This window comes from Scyliorhinus torazame, chromosome 9 (genome assembly GCF_047496885.1).
Source record: "Scyliorhinus torazame isolate Kashiwa2021f chromosome 9, sScyTor2.1, whole genome shotgun sequence".
NCBI classification, from domain to species: Eukaryota; Metazoa; Chordata; class Chondrichthyes; order Carcharhiniformes; family Scyliorhinidae; genus Scyliorhinus; species Scyliorhinus torazame.
The window spans coordinates 74,008,963-74,025,395 of NC_092715.1; the positions used below are offsets into that span (position 1 = coordinate 74,008,963).

The 16,433-nt window shown below is 47.6% G+C and overlaps 1 protein-coding gene across 1 annotated transcript in view; it reads right to left on the reverse strand.

Moving 5' to 3' along the window:
- map1b (microtubule-associated protein 1B) overlaps positions 1-16,433 on the reverse strand; it is a 171,115-nt gene that overhangs the window by 44,277 nt on the left and 110,405 nt on the right. Inside the window, exon 3 of the mRNA XM_072516146.1 lies at positions 1,149-1,231. Coding sequence (XP_072372247.1) covers positions 1,149-1,231 — 83 coding nt within the window. The remainder of the gene's footprint in view (positions 1-1,148; positions 1,232-16,433) is intronic.

Here is a 16,433-nt window from a genome sequence, read left to right on the forward strand (position 1 = left end):
TGTTCCCCCAGTGAGCACCCTAATGTTCCACCAGTGAGCACCCTAATGTTCCCCCAATGAGCACCCTAATGTTCCCCCAGCGAGCACCCTAATGTTCCCCCAGTGAGCACCCTAATGCTCCCCCAGTGAGCACCCTAATGTTCCCCCAATGAGCACCCTAATGTTCCCCCAGTGAGCACCCTAATGTTCCCCCAGTGAGCACCCTAATGCACCCTAATGTTCCCCCAGTGAGCACCCTAATGTTCCCCCAGTTGCATAGTCAGAGAGCCAATGACATAATGACTGTTTGATGGTTTTAAAGTTCTTTAATGCAGCATCAAAGAGGCGGCAATGTACTGTTAATATTGAGGATTTCCCCCGATTTTCCAAGTAAGGAATTGAAGAGTTCGCTAAAGGCAAAGTTCTATTTACTGCTCCATCCCGAAACAGCATGAAGGGAATAGATGTGTTCTTACAACTATCCGACAACTTCACTGACACTTATACTGATCACAGTAAGAAGTCTTGCAACACCAGGTTAAAGTCCAACAGGTTTGTTTCGAATCACTAGCTTTCGGAGCAGAGCTCCTTCCTCACGTGAATGAAGAGGTGGGTTCCAGAACATACATATATAGACAGAGTCAAAGATGCAATACGATCGACTGCATCTTTGATTCTGTCTATATATGTATGTTTCTGGAACCCACCTCTTCATTGACCTGAGGAAGGAGCAGTGCTCCAAAAACTAGTGATTCGAAACAAACCTGTTGGACTTTAACCCGGTGTTGTAAGACTTCTCTTACTGTGCTCACCCCAGTCCAACGCCGGCATCGCCACATCACTTATACTGATATCAGCATTTTATTTCCAGATTTAAAAAAAGAAGTGAATTCAAATTCTCAAACTGCTATAGGAAGACTTGAACACATGGCCATTAGTGTAGCCCTGGGCTCATGGTACAAATTTCATAGAGATTTAAACCCAATAATATCAGCTCTATCCCTTTACCGCCTTTCTCATCATGGCAGGATCTGCACAACCTTATATATATACTGTTTTCAACTTACAAAACTCACACGGAGCAGGTAGACTGAATAATCCGTGTTGTACTTTGATAAACTTCACTATCTCATTCACGTGTACTCTTTGCCATCTCTCTGTTCTCTTACCTCAGTGCTTACTGCCTCATCGGAAGGGTTGATCAGGACAACGGTTTCCAAAACATCACTTCTGTGGTGAAGGATTTTCTGACCTATCACACACACAAAAAAAGTGTTTAAATAAAATTCAGAAGAATTAATTGCGTACTGAATAACAAATCCCCTAAATAATGAATGCTCCCAAAGTAATCACACTGTCCATTACTCATACAAAAGCAACATACTGCGAACACTGCAAATCTGTAATAATGATGGGAAATGGTGAAAACACACAGCAGGTCGATGATAAGTATTGGACCTGAACCATTAGCTCTGTATCTCCCCCCAAGGATACTGCTCGACCTGCTGAGTGTTTCCAGCACTTTTACTTGTCTAGCTGAATATGAGCACAGTTTCGAATCCAAAGTCAGGAAGAGTAATATCAAAGGCAAATATATCTCCGGATAGACCCGTTATTCATTTGTTGTACAATGTTTACATTTACTTTAGAAATTGCAACGGTTTTAAATTGGCATTCAACATCTTGGTCCTATTATTGATCAGAAACGAAACTGGACCAGCTGCATTAAAACTGTGCCTACGAGAGCAGGTCAAGGCTGGGAATCCTACATAAAGTAACTTGTTTCCTAACTCCCAAAGCCTGTCCACCACCTACCAGGCAAAAGTCAGGAGTGTGATGGAATACCCTTCACTTGCCTGGATGAGTGCAGCTCCAACAGCATTCATGAAGCTCGACACCATCCAGCACAAAGCAGCCCGCTCCACAAACATTCGCTCCCTCCACTACTGGCACATTGTGCCAGCCGTGTGTACCATCTACAACAGGCACTGCAACAACTCACCAAGGCACCTTAAACTGCAGCTTCTAAGCCCGTGACATCCATCATCTAGAAGGAAAAGGGCAGCAGATACATGGGAACACCAACTGGAAGGTCCCCTCCAAGCCACTCACCATCCTCACTTGGAAATATATTGCCATTCTTTCACCATCACTGGGTCAAATCCTGGGATTCCCTTCCTAATAGTACCGTGGGTGTGCCTACACCATATGGACTGCAGCAGTTCTCAAGGTAGCTTAGCTTCTCAAAGATAATTAGGGATGGGCAACAACTGGATGTGTGCCAAATTTGGACCAACTACGTGTTGACCTTCCAAAACATAATTATTATAAGCTTTGGTATCATTAAAATTAATAATGATGGGCAGGATTTGTATGCCTGAACCCTCAGTATGCACACCTGACATGTGAAGCTCTGTATCCAGATTAATATAACTACAGGAACTTAGAAAGAACTTACAGAAAGAGGCCAAAATGACACACAACTATGGAAATATCTATTTAATTAAAACGTCAAGTCATCATACACTTTTAGCTCTCTCTCACAGATCTGTCTTTCTTTTTTTAAATTCATTTATGGAATGTGGGCTTCGCTGCCTAAGCCAGCAGTTGTTGTCTATTCCTAATTGCCCCTGAGAAGGTGAGGGTGAGCTGCCTTCTTGAACTGCTGCAGTCCATGTGGTGCAGGTACACCCTCAATGCTCTTAGGGAGGGGGTTCCATGATTTCCAAAGTGCGTTGGTGATGGAGGGAGTGGATATTTGGGCAAAGGGTGCCAATCAAGAGCGTAGCTTTGTCTTAGATGGTCTTGAGCTTCTTGAGTGCTGTTGGAGCTGCACTCATCCAGGCAAGTGGAGGATATGTTACTCACCACAGGATTCCAAGCCTCAACCCTGCTCTTGTAGCCACAGTTCAGTTTGTGGTCAATGATAATCCCCAATATGTTAATAGTGGGGGATTCAGTGATGGCAATCCTATTGAATGTCAAGGAGCAATGGTTAGATTCTCTCTTCTTGGAGATGGCCATTGCCTGGTACTTTTTAAATGCTAGCCATTTTTCTGACCTTTTTGTGCTTTGATTTTGGCCCAGGCACTGTTGTTGATTGATCAGTCATTGAGCACATTATTGGGACCTATGGAATCAGCCAGTCACTAAAGAGAATAGGCCAGTCACTTGGCTGTTGCTAATCCTGAAAACCAAAACCCTAAAAGCTGCACATTTTTACAAAATTAACCAAAAATCATTACATCTTGCTAGGCCACAACTGAGCTCTTTGGTTTCGGCAAGTGTGATGTGTCTTTACGCCAAGATATATCAGACAAACAGAAACATTATCTATGTACACTTTTCAATTGTTTTGTTTGAAAACTCTTAAACATGTACCCAAATCTTCCGGTCTCCAGATTATCGGAGACCGTACATATGCATGTCAGGACCCTAGGAAGCCCTAATGAATGAAATGAAAATCGCTTATTGTCACAAGTAAGCTTCAAATGAAGTTACTGTGAAAAGCCCCTAGTCGCCACATTTCCGGCGCCTGTTTGGGGAGGCTGTTACGGGAATTGAACCGTGCTGCTGGCCTGCCTTGGTCTGCTTTCAAAGCCAGCGATTTAGCCCTGTGCTAAACAGCCCCTGCCTCTGAACTATGTGGGAACTGCCTGAGCAGTTGCAACTTCTGATGGGAAATTCCCCTGCTCCCTGGGACTCTGCAAATATCTTCAACGTTAAGTGATAGTCATAGAATTTACAGTGCAGAAGGAGGCCATTCGGCCCATCGAGTCTGCACCGGCTCTTGGAAAGAGCACCCTACCCAAGGTCCACACCTCCACCCTATCCCCATAACCCAGTAACCCCACCCAACACTAAGGGCAATTTTGGACACTAAGGGCAATTTAGCATGGCCGATCCACCTAACCCGCACATCTTTGGACTGTGGGAGGAAACCGGAGCACCCGGAGGAAACCCACGCACACACGGGGAAGATGTGCAGACTCCGCACAGACAGTGACCCAAGCCGGAATCGAACGTGGGACCCTGGAGCTGTGAAGCATTTGTGCTATCCACAATGCTACCGTGCTGTCAGAGACTTTGGACAGTTCCAGTGTACTTACCTGGATACTTACCCAGGAAATGTTAGACAGATTAAAACCTGGTCCGACACCAGGCCAACCACCAACTGACCTCCTGTCACTCACACTGATAGCCTGACTCTCCCAAACACCACCCCCTCCCACCACCTTCCACCTGACGTCCACCTTCACCTGCCATCCTACATACTTCACCCACCTAAACCACCCTTGCCACCCTGCATTCTTCACCGACTTGCCACCTCAACCACCCTTGCCACCTCACCCACCTGCCACCTCTATGCGCTCCACTGCGAACGTCCCCACTTCTGACCTTAAGAAGGAATTGATGAAGCAGCAGAAGGTGGTTGAGCCTAAGACGCTACCCTGGGGAATGTTTGCAGCGATGCCCTGGGACTGAGATGATATCTAGGGGGTGATGGAGGTACCAGAATTGATGGAATCTCAAGAGAACCAGTGGAATTCTCAATCTGATTTTCCAACTGTAATTATCCCAAGGAACCGACTCCACTTGAAAATCCATGAACTTTAAAACATCTGGCATTCGAGGAAATGATGCAGAAATTAGCATGTTATGTGCTCCTTTTTAAAATTTGGAGTACCCAATTCCTTTTTTTTTCCAATTAAGGGGCAATTTAGCGCAGACAATCCACCTACCCCGCACATCTTTAGGTTGTGGGGGTGAGACCCACACAGACATGAGGGGAATGTGCAAACTCCACACGGACAGTGACCTAGGGCCGGGATCGAACCTGGGACCTCGGCGCCGTGAGGTAGCAGTGCTAACCACTGCGCCATCGTGCGGCCCATGTTATGTGTGCCTGACTACTACAATAGTTACACTATGGAAGGATAGAGAAAGAGATTTTTAAACCGCATAACGTGATTGAATTGGAACACAACCCATGAAACAGGATAAGCCTTAACACTACTGTCTCAATTTAAAGAGAATTGTTTGGAATAATGCAGGATAACTTCACAACATGTTGTTTCTTTCAGCTCTTCAACCTATGTGGTGGATACAATCCTCACTGCATACTGACAACTTGGTCCTACAGAAATCATTGCAGGCACACTATTGCAGTCAGCATAGCGTGGCTGGATCTCTGCATTCCTCATCAATATAAACGGAGCTGTCAGCACACTCCAATCTCCGGAGGCCTGCCTCCAGGTTACATTGTGCTCAGAAAATTACCAAGCTGTATAACGAAAACACTACCAGCCAGACTGCCGCCACCACCCACTTGCATATTTTAGAGGCAAGTAGACCATGCATCGCAGTGTTTCTGAATACTTCACATTCCTCGCCTAAATTCCTAAACAGGCCTGTGGTTGTGGGGTCACACATTTTGCTGCAAAACCTATTTGTGATGCTGTTGAAAGTTTCTCAAATCAGATTAAATGTAAATTTAGGTTTTTATGGTACATGAGCCATAAAAATACGAATACAAGAACAAGCAAACTTTAAAGAATTTGCTTCCCTACATGAAGCATTAATACTGGGGAAAGAAAGAGCTATTTGGCACCAATCAAAACATCTTCACCAGCTACTGCTGCCTCTCTTGTCGCCAGCTGAGACTGCTGTCACAGTAAAGGTAAAACATGAGGGATAATCTTAATGATGTCCCATTCCTAATACACAGGGGCTGGATTCTCCGCTGCCCAAAGTGGAGATCCGGTTGCGGCGAGAAAAAAACAGGGTCGCCGCCAATGCTCCTGTCTCCCACTGGCATCAGGATCGAGGTTTGCGCTCCGTGCCAACAGGACATTTGCATCCTATTAACAGGCCGGGCACCATATCACCAGACCCTCGTGATTCTCCGGTCCTCCGGGTAGGGGATCATGTGGCCGAGAATTAATGCAGGTCGTGACAAGTATGTACCTGACACGATGGACCTTGTGGTGGGTTAAGGGGTAACTCTTTGAGGGAGTTGTCCCCATAGCCCTTTGGAGGGTCACCCTACTCCCCCCCCCCCCCGCCCACAATTCAAGACCTGCTCATGCCATGCCCCCAGAACCCCACCACTGCCACCCCACCGCCCAGAGACCCCCTAATTAAAGAGATCCCTCCAGAGACCCCTTAATTAAAGAGAGCCCCCCTCCAGAAGAGAGACTCCTGTCTGGAGTCATCTCAGAAGAGACACCCCTGTCTCGAGGCTAGAGAGCAGTCCAGACAGGCTTGAGCGAAGTAATCAGCTGTAATGTTTATAAACATCAAGCTTTGAATGACAGCTCCAGGAACAATTCAAAGAGAGTTAAATGTTTCTGTTAGTTTCACAGCTGACAACTTCAAAGTCACTCAAACCTGAAACGAGATGAATGGAATGATGCGGACAGCTGTGTGTGTGGGGAAGCTGTCAATCAAAGCCTAGTAAAATCAATACCAAAGAAGAATGATTGAATGGCTTGCAGATCAAAGACCTAAGGGGGTTTAAACCCAGCTGACTGGTTTTCGCTTTTCAGAAATTGATAGGTGCTGCTTCCTCTACCTGAGCCAGCAGGTGTATTGCACAGGTGAGTTTTAAAGCAATGATTTTCTTCACTGTCTCTGTCTGAACTGCTCTCAAGCTTACAGACAGGGAATTCTCTTCTGGGGAATCTCTGGTGGATGTGTCTTTAATTAGAGGGGCTCTGGGGCGTGTCTCTTTAATTAGGAGGTCTCGGGGGGATCTCTTTAAATAGAATGTCTTGGTGTGGGGGGTTCAGTTCATCCCCCCCCCTCCCATCTTGGGGGTGGGGGTGACCAGAGAATTCCAAGGGAGGGGGAATTGCGCTGCGGGAGGGCATCCGCAGGACCTCGCTATTGGGCCGCCCGCTGAAAATGGCGACCCGATAGCGGGATTCCCTAGGGAATCCCCCATAATCCTCGCCATGTAGACATTTGCATGGTTTTGGACTGGGTATTGCTTCCTGATTTGCACTCCCAGTGTGAATGTAAATCAGGTGAAATTCAGCTCCGGCAAGAGATCAGTCTCCCAGACTGAGAATCCTGCCCTCTATTCCTCATTCCAATTTATAAATATAGGATGGGATCTACCGGTGGGGCTGCACCTGAACGGTGTCGCGATGCGGCTGGTAAATGCCAGGAGATCCCACTGTGGGCGGGATCGGTAATTGGCAAATCTGCATTTTAGAGTGAGATAGCTAGTCTCACTCTAATATGCAGCTCACCTGATCTACTGAGGCCTTGGGATCTAACCCCTTGCCCTCGGAGACCGCAGGAGAATGCTGATCCCCACAAACACGGACCAGATGGAACGCCACTTGGGGAGGGGTCTCCCAGGGGATCAGGGCCCTAAGGTGGAACCTCGCACTGCCAGCCTGGCTCCAGCAGTCTGCCACCATGGCAGTACCACCTATATGCCAGCCTGATACTGCCAAGATGCCCAGGTAGCACTGCCAGGGTGCCAGGCTGACATTTTCCCGCCCTGAGGATCAGGCCTGGGGGTGCCCTGCCCATGTGAGATGGTGTAGGGGGGCCCCTTAAGGATCCCCTTAAGAGTGAGTTGGGGCGATCCAGGATGTCGGGAGTTCGGGACATCCTTTGCAAATAGCACTGAGGAGCTCTGATGAGCGGAGCTCCTCAGTGCAGGAAACGGGACTAAGTGCAGCCTTGGCGGGGCGTTCCACGCTAAGGCTCTGGATTACAACAGAGTCCCATTAGATAGCATGGTCTTTCTCGGCGCTGCGAACGCTGGGGCACAGCCGGCTAATCGCGCTCGACAAGGACTCTGTTGCAATTTGGTTAGATCGCGCCCATATTGGTTGATACACATTAATAAGTTGAAAAGTAATGCTGTTAAGCTGCATTCATTCAGTTTGCAATTATATTTTCTTTCCTCCTCTGGTTGACCTTAAGTATTTGAGTATAATTAGGCATAATTAGATTCTGGTGCCTTCTGTAAGTGCGAACAAACATTTGGCAATTGTTACATTATCTTCCAATAAACATCATAGCATTGAGATGACATGACAATCCCTGTGAATGCAGTCTACCAAAGTAGACCAACCTTTATATTTCTCTGTTTTTAAACAAACCGAGATTGTTACATTAAAATGCCTAAAGGACTCTGAAAAACCTGGCTATGCCATTCGGTTAGCAGCAGCCTCCTCATACGGTGACTCATATCAATAACGATTCCCTGTGGTGCGGTAGAGAATGCATCCAGATTTGGTACATTCACTCTTTCCTCCAGCCAGTGTATCTCTACAAATGTGTGGATTCAAAGCAATGGGTCTTGACCCGTTGTCCTGCTGGATGAACAAGCACATTGTCACCAGGACTTTGTTTGGCTGCAGACAAGGTCCACAAGTGCACATTCATCGCCTTGGAACAAGCATTGTTCTGTTAATTCAATCCGACTTGTGCAAGATCACATATGTTTGGTATGAGTGTAGATCAATCAAGCCCTTCTTTTCTAGCTGGTGGTTACCAACGGGCAGACAGCCGGTAGATGATATCACATTGCTTTCCAAGCTCCGAGGCGGATTTACTTAACACTTTCAGCACATTGGGAGATTTTAGCTATGTCACGAGCATACCGTGGACACAACAATGTTCTGTTGTTCAATATTATTTGTCATTAAGCCATGTTCAAAGAAAATTGATTTTAAAACATTTTTATTCTAGCCTAGTCTTATTAAAATACCTTGAGGTGAAATTAATGTTTCTTATGGTGTTGGTAATTACAGATTAAAGCATTAATTATTCTAATAATTTTGCTTGCATTCTTTAGAGTCCATTGCACTTGTAAAGTACCAAAGAAGGGTCGTATTCGACTGGAAATGTTAACTCTGCTTCTCTCTTCAGAGATGTTGCCAGATCTGCTGAGTATTTCCAATACTTTCCGTTTGTATTTCCAACATCCGCAGTGGTTTGCTTTTATTATACTCCATGGTACATTCTGTGTAAAAATCTTGGGCAGGATTCTCCCCTACCCGGCGGGGCGGGGTGTCCCGGCGGCGAGGAGTGGCGTGAATCACTCCGGCGCGGGCCGCCCCAAAGGTGTGGAATCCTCCGCACCTTCAGGGGCTAGGCCGGAGCCGGAGTGGTTTGCGCTGCGCCGGCCGGTGGGGAAGGGGCTTGGCGCCACGCCGACTGGTGCCGAAGGGCCTCCGCTGGCCAGCGCGAGTTGCGCATGCGCGGGAGCGCCAGCGTGTGCTGGCGTCACCTCAGCGCATGCGCAGGGGGGGTCTCCGCATCGGCCATCGTGGAGGACCACAGCGGCCGATGCGGAACAATAGAGTGCCCCCACAGCACAGGTCCGCCCGTGGATTGGTGGGCCCCAATCGCGGGCCAGGCCACTGTGGGGTCACCCCCTGGGGCCAGACTCCCCCGCCCCCCCTCCCAAGGACCCCGGAGGCCGCTCGTGCAGCCAGGTCCCGCCGGCAAATACCTGGGGCGAAATTCTCCGGTACTGGCGCGATGTCCGCCGACTGGCGCAAATCAGTCGGGCATCGCGCCGCCCCAAAGGTGCGGAATGCTCTGCATCTTTGGGGGCCGAGCCCCAACCTTAAGGGGCTAGGCCGGCGCCGAACGAATTTCCGCCCCGCCAGCTGGCGGAAAAGGCCTTTGGTGCCCCGCCAGCTGGCGTGGAAATGACATCTCTGGGCGGCGTATGCGCGGGAGCGTTAGCGGCCGCTGACGGCATTCCCGCGCATGCGCAGTGGAGTGAGTCTCTTCCGCTTCCGCCATGGTGGAGACCGTGGCGAAGGAGGAAGGGAAAGAGTACCCCCACGGCACAGGCCCGCACGCGGATCGGTGGGCCCAGATCGCGGGCCAGGCCACCGTGGAGGCACCCCCCGGGGCCAGAATGCCCCGCACCCCCCCCCAGGGCCCCGTAGCCCACCCGCACCGCCTTGTCCCGCCGGTAAGGTAGGTGGTTTAATCTACGCCGGCGGGACAGGCATTTTAGCGGCGGGACTTTGGCCCATGCGGTCCGGAGAATCGCCGGGGGGGGCGCCAACCGGCGCGACGTGATTCCCGCCCCCGCCGAATATCCAGTGCCGGAGAATTCGGCAACCGGCGGGGGCGGAATTCATGCCAGACCCCGGCGATTCTCCGACCTGGCGGGGGGGTCGGAGAATCTCGCCCCTGGTCTAATTTACGCCAAAACTGGAGGACACCCGGCCCATTGCGGGCCAGAGAATCGCCGGGGTGGCCGCTGCCAGGTCGGCGGCGAGCGCGATTCCCGCCCCCGCCAAATCCCCGGCGCCGGAGAATTCGGCAGCCGGCAGGGGCAGGCGGAATTCACACTGCCCCCTGCCGATTCTCTGATCCGGCAGGGGGTCGGAGAATCCCGCCCACGTGTTACTTTTGTTTCCCAGATTTCTTTCCCGCTCTCTTGCAGGCATTCATTCTTAATGTGTGACAATTGCATGGACGAAAGCAGTCTTTGAGTTTGTCTCTCTCTCCCCACCACCCCCTTCACCTGAGTCAGGCCACCTTTTATTCTTTTATTTTATTCTTCTCTAATATCAGGCAAATCAATCCCCATTCCCACTTTGTTACTCCTCAGCCTACCTTCTCTCCTACCATCTGTCCAGGACCAAACCCCGATGAGAAATCCAATAGCTTTCTTCAGTTGCTTCCCACGGGATTGTCCTCTGTGTCCAATGTTCCCTCCTGACAACATATACCCCATTCTCCATGGTTTGGCCAGCAGCTTCTCACCAAGCTCCTCTGCATCCCACTTGCACTAACCTCAATGGGAGATCAGCAATTGCCATCCCCTTTGTATTTCCCCCCCCAAAAAAATTTGTTCACTCATGAATAAGGCCTTCATCATCTATAACCACATTGTGTGTAACATCTGTTACCTTTGCACTAATAAAAACATGAATCATGAGCAGGAACTCAGATTATACGGATATTCTTCTCACCATCTCCTCCCACAATGAAATTTAAAATGTTATGCCATATTAATTCTTCAATCTCCTCCAGCCTTATATTGCCCCCACCCTACTTTACCACCCCCAAAACTCTCAGTTCCTCTGATTCTAGTTTTTTATGCTTCTCCCTCCCCTCTCTTCCATTCCTTTCCTAGGAACTGCACCTTGGTGTGAATCATCGAATCCATACATGGGTGGCACGGTAATGCAGTCTTTAGCGCTGCTGCCTCACGGCGCTGAGGACCCGGAGTCGATTCCAGCCCTGAGTCACTATTCTGTGGAGTTTGCACATCCCCCCCCCCCCCCCGTGTTTGCGTGGGTCACACCCCGACAACACAAACAATGTGCAGGTTAGGTGGATTGGCCTCTCTATATTGCCCCTTAATTTGAAAAGAAAGAATTGGTGGGCAGCACGGTAGCACAGTGGTTAGCACAGTTGCTTCTCAGCTCCAGGGTCCCAGGTTCGATTCCCGGCTTGGGTCACTGTCTGTGCGGAGGCTGCACGTTCTCCCCGTGTGTGCGTGGGTTTCCTCCGGGTGCTCCGGTTTCCTCCCACAGTCCAAAGATGTGCAGGTTAGGTGGATTGGCCGTGATAAATTGCCCTTAGTGTCCAAAAAAAGGTGAGGTGGGGTTACTGGGTTACGGGGATAGGGTTGAGACGTGGACTTAAGTGGGGTGCTCTTTCCAAGGGCCGGTGCAGCCCCGATGGGCCGAATGGCCCCCTTCTGCACTGTAAATGCTATGATTCTATGATGTACTTACATTTCTTTTTTAAAAAATGGCCCAACAGAGTAGGGACCAGTTACTAACCAGTAACTGATCTCAATATACAATTCTCCCTATCCGACAGCTCCTCTCTTAATTGGGCGGGAGTGGGTGGGGAGGTAACATATTTTCTTTTTTTTAAATTGACATGAGTGCTGAAAATTCTGTTTTGAATTCACAACAAAACTAAGTTTAGCAGGGGCACTAATGTTACCATATTCCCTGGCACCACAGGACTCGTCCAACACCCCACATCACCAACAGGTATTTTCTCATCTTTATTTTTTAAAATTGCGTCAGTCTCAACAATTGATTGATACTTATTATCACAAGTCAGTATTGCTTCAGTGACTAGATTTGGGATATGGGGCAGGATTTCCCGACCCGCCAGCTGAATCTTTCGGCACACCGCGCCCCCAGAGGCAGCGAGATTCTCTGTTCCCTCAGCCGGCCAATGGGGTTTCCCATTGTGGCCACCTCCCACCGTCGGGAAACCTGTGGGCGCCGGTGCGCTGCCGGCGGGCTGAAGGATCCGGCCGACGGAGAATTCTGCTGATGGTATTTACTCTGGCCAGACTGCTGCAGTTAAATCAATTTTGACAGTGGTGAGAATGGAGAGAGGACGCAGGCAAGACTTCACAGAGTGTTTCTCTTTCAAAAGCAAACAGTCCACCATAGAAATTAACCTAAGAGTCTTTGTCTGCCCATCTTTCTCTTCGTTGCGCTCCGCCCCCCCCCCAAGAATACACAAGTAGCCCGAAAGGAACGATGCCTCGGTAACACAATTGCCGGAGTCAACGGGCAAGATCTTTTGTCTGTTCACGCTGGCGGGATCTTCCAGTCTCGTCGATGGCGCACCCCCGCCATGCGTTTCCTGGCTGCATGGGGTTGATTCAATGGGAAATCCCATTGACAGCGGCAGTATTGGAAGATCCTGCCGCTGGCCAATGGCAGACTGCCTCCCGTTGCCAAGAACATGCTGCTGGGAGGCCCGAGAATCTCACTTCGCTCTTAACCCTGCCAGAGGATCCTTATAACTGAGAGCTTCTGAAACAAGACAAACAAATAACACCATCCTGTAATTTTACTGTACAAATCCCTTTTGTTTTAGCATTTTACCTTTAGAAATCCTTACACATTTTCCGATCCTACCAATCAATAACATCCCCGGGCATACAGACTCTAACTAACCATTTCATATTTGGACTCCCGCAGCTAGAGTCTCGGTGGTATATCCATGTGGCTGAGAGCTATATGACGAGCATGCTCAGAGAGGTGGCCACACCACAGCTTAGGAGCCTGGAGGCAGAAGGGCAATGAGTGACCACCAGGCAGTCCAAGAGAATTAGGCAGGTAGTGCAGGAGACCCCTGAACAGTGAGGGATCATTTAGGAGATAGTGACCATAATATAGTTAGATATAGCATCATTATGGAAAATAACAAAGATAGAACAGGAGGAAAAGTTCTAAATTGGAAAAGAACAAATTTATAAGCGGAGATGAATTGGCAAGTGGACTGGATATAGATACTAGAAGGGAAGACTGTGTCAATTCAGTGGAAGGCACTGAAAATAAAATTTTACAGAAAAGAAAGCAAAGGGGGGGATATGAAAAAACATTGGCAGGTACATCAGAACATAAGAACTAGGAACAGGAGTAGGCCATCTGGCCCCTTGAGCCTGCTCCGCCATTTAATGAGATCATGGCTGATCTTTGTGGACTCAGCTCCACTCTCCGGCCCGAACACCATATCCCCGAATCCCTTTATTCTTTAGAAAGGTATCTATCTTTTTCTTAAAAACGTTTAAAGAAGGAGCTTCAACTGCTTCACTGGGCAAGGAATTCCAGAGATTCACAACCCTTTGGGTGAAGAAGTTCCTCCTAAACTTGGTCTTAAATCTACTTCCCCTTATTTTGAGGCTATGCCCCCTAGTTCTGCTTTCCCCGACCAGTGGAAACAACCTGCCCGCATCTATCCTATCTATTCCCTTCATAATTTTATATGTTTCAATAAGATCCCCCGCATCCTTCTAAATTCCAAAGAGTACAATCCCAGTCTACTCAACCTCTCGTCATAATCTAATCCCCTCAACTCTGGGATCAACCTAGTGAATCTCCTCTGCACTCCCTCCAGTGCCAATATGTCCTTTCTCAGGTAAGGAGACAAAAACTGAACACAATACTCCAGATGTGGCCTCACCAACACCCTATACAATTGCAGCATAACCTCCCTAGTCTTGAACTCCATCCCTCTAGCAATGAAAGACAAAACTCGATTAGTCTTCTTAATCACCTGTTGCACCTGCACACCAACATTTTGCGACTCGTGCACCAGCACACCCAGGTCCCTCTGCACAGCAGCATGTTTTAACATCTTACCGTTTAAATAATAATCCATTCTGCTGTTATTCCTCCCAAAATGGATAGCCTCACACTTGGCAACATTGAATTCCATCTGCCAGACCCTAGCCCATTCACCTAACCTATCCAAATCCTTCTGCAGACTTCCGGTATCCTCTGCACTTTTTGCTTTACCACTCATCTTAGTGTCGTCTGCAAACTTTGATACATTGCACTTGGTCCCCAACTCCAAATCATCTATGTAAATTGTGAACAACTGCGGTCCCAATACTGATCCTTGAGGGACCCCACTAGTTACAGGTTGCCAACCAGAGAAACACCCATTTATCCCCCGTAAAATCAAAGAAAATCCAAAGATGTTTTACCAGCAAATTAAGAGACTAACAAAGGAAAGAGTGGGGCCTATCAGAGATGTATGTGGTAACTTATGAGTTGTTGCAGAAGATGTGGGCAGGGTTCTCAATGAGTAATTTGTCTCTGTCTTCATGAAGGAGAGGGATGATGCAGACGTTTGAGTTAAAGAAGAAAAGTCTGAATTATTAGATGCAATAAACACAACGATGGGACTGACATCCATGAAGGTGGATAAATCACCAGAACCGGACATTTTGTATTACAGGCTGTTAAAGGAAGCCAGGGAAGAAATAACAGATGCCCGGAGGATCATTTTTCAATCCTCAGTAATACAGGCGAGGTCCCAGAGGATTGGAGGTCTGCGAATGTTGTATCATTATTTTAAAATGGTACGAGCGATTGGCCAGAAAATTATTGGCCAGGCAGCCGGAGTTTGCTGGTGGGCAATTAATTGGAATCAATTGTGAGAGAAAGGAAAAAACTGTCACTTAGAAAGGCATGAATTGCTCATAGGTAGTCCGCATTGTTTTATTAGGGGAAGATTGTGTCTTATTATGATATGTAAAGAGAAAAATATTGATGAAGACACGAGAGGTCTCTTAGTCAGAAACAGGGGAATTTTTTTTTTTTTAAATTTAGAGTACCCAATTATTTTTTTCCAATTAAGGGACAATTTAGCATGGCCAATCCACCTAACCTGCATATCTTTGGGTTGTGGGGGCGAAACCCACGCAGACACAGGGAGAATGTGCAAACTCCATACGGACAGTGATCCAGGGCCGGGATTCGAACCCAGCGTCCTCAGTCCCAGTGCTATCCACTGCGCCACCGTGCTGCCCTAGAGACAGGGGAATTTATAATGAGGAACAAAGAAATGACTGACGAACTAAATACATACTTTGGTTCTGTCTTCACAAAGAAAGACAAAAATAACGTTCCAGAAATGGAAGAGCACAAGGTTTAATGAGGGTGTGGAATTGAAGGATATCAGTATTAATAGGGAAATGGTACTGAGGAAATTGATGGGATTGAAGACCAATAAACCCCCAAGGTCTGATAATCTACATCCCTGAGTACCTAAGGAAGCGGACCTAGAAAGGAAGGATGCATTGGTGGTCATCTTCCAAGATTCTATAGACTCTGCAACAGTTCCTATGGATTGGAGTGTAGCTAATCTAACCTCACTATTTAAAAAGGGAAGTAGAGAGAAAACAGGGAATTATAGACCAGTCAGCCAGTCTGACTTTGGCAGTGGGGAAAATTTTAGAATCCATTGTCAAGTATTTTATAACAGAGCGCTTGGAAAAAAGTGGCAGGATCTGACAGAGTCAGCACGGATTTAAATGAAGGGGAAATCATGCTTGACAAATCTACTGGAATTCTTTTAGGATGTAACTGGTAGAGTTGATGAGGGAAGCCATCAAACTTAAAACCTAAAATAAAATGTAATGTGTTTATAATATTGTTAGAATAGATAAAAGTCAGCCTGTGAAGCTCCAGTCAAACATGGCTTGCTTATAAGCAACTGATATCTCCTGGAGGTGTTGGTGTTCACTTGAATTGAGCTTGTTACTCATGGAGCATGGTATCAAATATCTATGAGCAGATGTGATTGTTATTAGCAAGGACTCAAAATCAGCTTTAATGGTTTGTGGGCAGATGTGCTCAGCCTCACGGAAATTAGATATAACTTTGTCAAAAGGCATTTTAAAAAAATGAGTGCCACTGATTGAAAACATGCATGCTTTTATTCATTGGCTAAACTCATAGTATTGACAGCCTCATGCTTCGTAAACTGATGGTGCCATGGACCCGTGATTATCTGAGTCTATGAATAAACTGTCGAATGAAACGGTGTCAGTTTCAGGAACATTCAGTAATTGTAAAGAGCTGGTGCCTGTACCTGTTTACAGAAACTAATACAGCAACTTCTTTGTACTTGAAAGGAGCTGACAGAGATGGAACATTATAGAAGGACAGAAGGTTTTAAATGGTGCA